The sequence below is a fragment of the Dioscorea cayenensis genome, unplaced genomic scaffold (genome assembly GCF_009730915.1).
Source record: "Dioscorea cayenensis subsp. rotundata cultivar TDr96_F1 unplaced genomic scaffold, TDr96_F1_v2_PseudoChromosome.rev07_lg8_w22 25.fasta BLBR01001058.1, whole genome shotgun sequence".
Lineage (NCBI taxonomy): Eukaryota > Viridiplantae > Streptophyta > Magnoliopsida > Dioscoreales > Dioscoreaceae > Dioscorea > Dioscorea cayenensis.
In genome coordinates, this window is record NW_024087449.1 from 4,456 (window position 1) to 7,158 (window position 2,703).

Here is a 2,703-nt window from a genome sequence, read left to right on the forward strand (position 1 = left end):
GCAAGAATTCCATGTATCACGCCCGCACCAAGCATATTGATGTTCGATATCATTGGTTGCGGAATATTATTGAAGAAAAGATGATGAAACTGAAGAAAGTTCATACAAATAAGAATGGTGCAGACATGTTAACCAAAGTGGTTCCAGGAAGCAAGCTTGATGTTTGTGTCAAGCTTGCGGGTATGAGCTTCAAGTGGTGATTGAAGAGTGTTCATCTTCCCCGTGTTGGGCTGGAGGGGGAGATTGTTATGGGTCCAAAATCCCATATTTGTAATATTTCATATTGCTTTTTTGTTATTTATGTTAGGGCCTTTTATGTTGGACCTAGGGTTATGTCTTATTTCTTGGGTCCATTTGGCATTGATATTAGGGTTTCCAAGAGAATCTTCTTTTTGGTGATTTTATTTTTTTGGTTTTTAGTCTGTACAACATGAAAAAGGCGGACTGGCAATCAAAAGAAGAAAGAGAGAGCTTAAGAGGGTTTGTTATTCCGGTTTTGTGTGCGCAGTTTTGATCAACTCTACGATCGGAGGTGCTCCCGTGGTTCGATTTTGCTCAAATTTGGCCAGCTTGTTCCTGACAAGAAGGGCTTCATTTTGAACGGTCGGATCGTCCTCAGGTGCTCTGGTTTTGGTCAGAAACGCAGCTTTAACAGACTCAAACGAGTTTTTGGGTGATTTCTACACTTTTTTTGCTCTATCTTGATCTCTTATTGTTCTTGAAAATTGTTGTGGGTTGTGAATCCTTTGTTGACTGATTTGGGGTTCTTTTTGCCTCAATTTATCAATAAGAGAAGTAAAAGGGTGGACTCTTGAGCGGTCTCGTGGTTTTTATCCTTCACATCGAAGGGGTTTTTCCACGTATAAATTGGCTGTGTCTTGTTTGTGATTTATTATGGGTTGATTGAATTGTTTAATTGGTTGGTTGTCTTGATTGTTTGACTTTGTGAGTGTCGTAGAGACCTCTGGCGATCTTTACAACTCCAACCACCCTTTAGGATCAATATGTGAATCTATATGACTGCATGAACACAGTCCTAGAATATTCCTTCCATGGCCGACCAAGATACGATTTTATAGCCCCTTTTGCGAGCTTTAAGTCATTACTGGGCACTATTTGGCAGTTCTGTATAGAAGTACCAGTGTTCTGGTTGGGGTCTATCCTCCCTTGAGCTGTCACAAGGTTTTGCTGGTTGTCCAGGGGACGCCGTGCCACGAGTTTGCAGTTCTGGAAAACAACGGCAGCGTTGCCGAAGATAAAGTCGACTGTGCCGGATATAGTGCTGTCACGGTAGAATTGACGCAGTGAGTGCGTGTAAAGCGTGTCTTGATAGCCCTCGATGTTGCACCTGTTGATCACTGATCGGTCGGCTCCGACCCGGAGCGCCACCGCCTGGTGCTTTTTCGCTCCGGCAGTGTTCTCTATCTTTAGGTCCTGCAAAATCAGTCCATCACCAACCGCAGCTGCATTTCGTTGACTCACAGATAAATTTCATTAAATTATTTTTTTAAAGAAAAAAAAACCTTTAAAATAAATATATAATATATATATAGATAGATAAATTAATTCTCACCTAACGTGGCACTGTTAAAGGTGGTGGTTCCGTCGACGAAATTGAGACTACCGGTGATGACAGTGGCGTCCATACCATCACCAACGATCATGACGTTCTTCTTCTTCTTCTCAAGCCTTACAGTCTCTTTATAAACACCTTTCTTCACATAAATAACATACCTTGTCTTGCCGTTATCAGGGACAGAATTCACAGCCTCTTGCACCGTCTTGAACTTCCCACTCCCATCCTTCGCCACAACAACATTCGCTTTCACATCCTTGGGCGTGCGAGCTTCGAGTAGCTTTCGATCACGCTTAGATATCCAGGACGGGAACTCGACCACCTGAGTGATAACATCGTCGTCGTCATCACTGCTCGCCAGCAAGGCCAATGACACGCTTGTGGATTTCATCAAGGACTTGAGTCGAGATTCCATGGAGAGTTTCACGTAACCATTTAGACCATCAAGGCAAGTGTCATAATTAGTCATGACAGCACTGAGCCATGTGCGCGCATCTGTGTGCGCGCTTTTAGTAATAGCTCGGACCGAGCTGAGCACACGGTCACGAGAGAGGTCGAGGAGTTGCAAGCAATCCTCGAGCTCTGCCTGCTGTTTTTGCTCGTTAATGCGGCGGTGTAAGTGTGTGGCAGTGCTGATGGTTGTGTTGAGCTGGGTTAAGGATGTGTGAAGGATTTTAAGCAAGGGATCATCACTTTGAGTGGTGGGAAGAGATGTTGTGATGGAGATGATGGTTAGTAAAGAGACTACTGTGACTATAAGATGGCTGCATGGGATGGTTGGTGCCATGAAGCTTGAGTTTATGTGTTTGTGGCTGCTTGGTTTGAGACTTAATTATAGACGAAAAAAATTGAGAGATCTTTTTTTATTTTAACGGAAGTGGTTTATTATCTTTAAAAAAAAAAAAGCAAAAGCAATGATTCTCGTTGATGATGGATTTGATAATAAAATAATGGATTGTTTATATGAAATTAGGATGACAGTGGCTTTGGGGGAAGTAAAGGGGTGGGTGGATAATAAAATAATGGATTGTTTATATGAAATAAGTCTCGGCTTTCTTTAATTTTCCGCTGGGCTTGCACATGTTTTTGTGGGTGCCCCGTTGCTTTTTGTTTTTTTTTTTAATACA

General features: G+C 42.4%; 1 protein-coding gene across 1 annotated transcript; it reads right to left on the reverse strand.

Moving 5' to 3' along the window:
- Positions 1 to 982: 982 nt before the first annotated feature.
- On the reverse strand, positions 983 to 2,381 carry LOC120255542 (pectinesterase 2.1-like). The gene is made up of 2 exons (XM_039263354.1): positions 1,574 to 2,381; positions 983 to 1,463 (listed from the first exon to the last, which is right to left on the reverse strand). The coding sequence occupies exons 1-2, from the start codon at positions 2,361 to 2,363 to the stop codon at positions 1,000 to 1,002; spliced, it is 1,254 nt and encodes a 417-aa protein (XP_039119288.1). The 5' UTR covers positions 2,364 to 2,381; the 3' UTR covers positions 983 to 999.
- Positions 2,382 to 2,703: the final 322 nt, after the last annotated feature.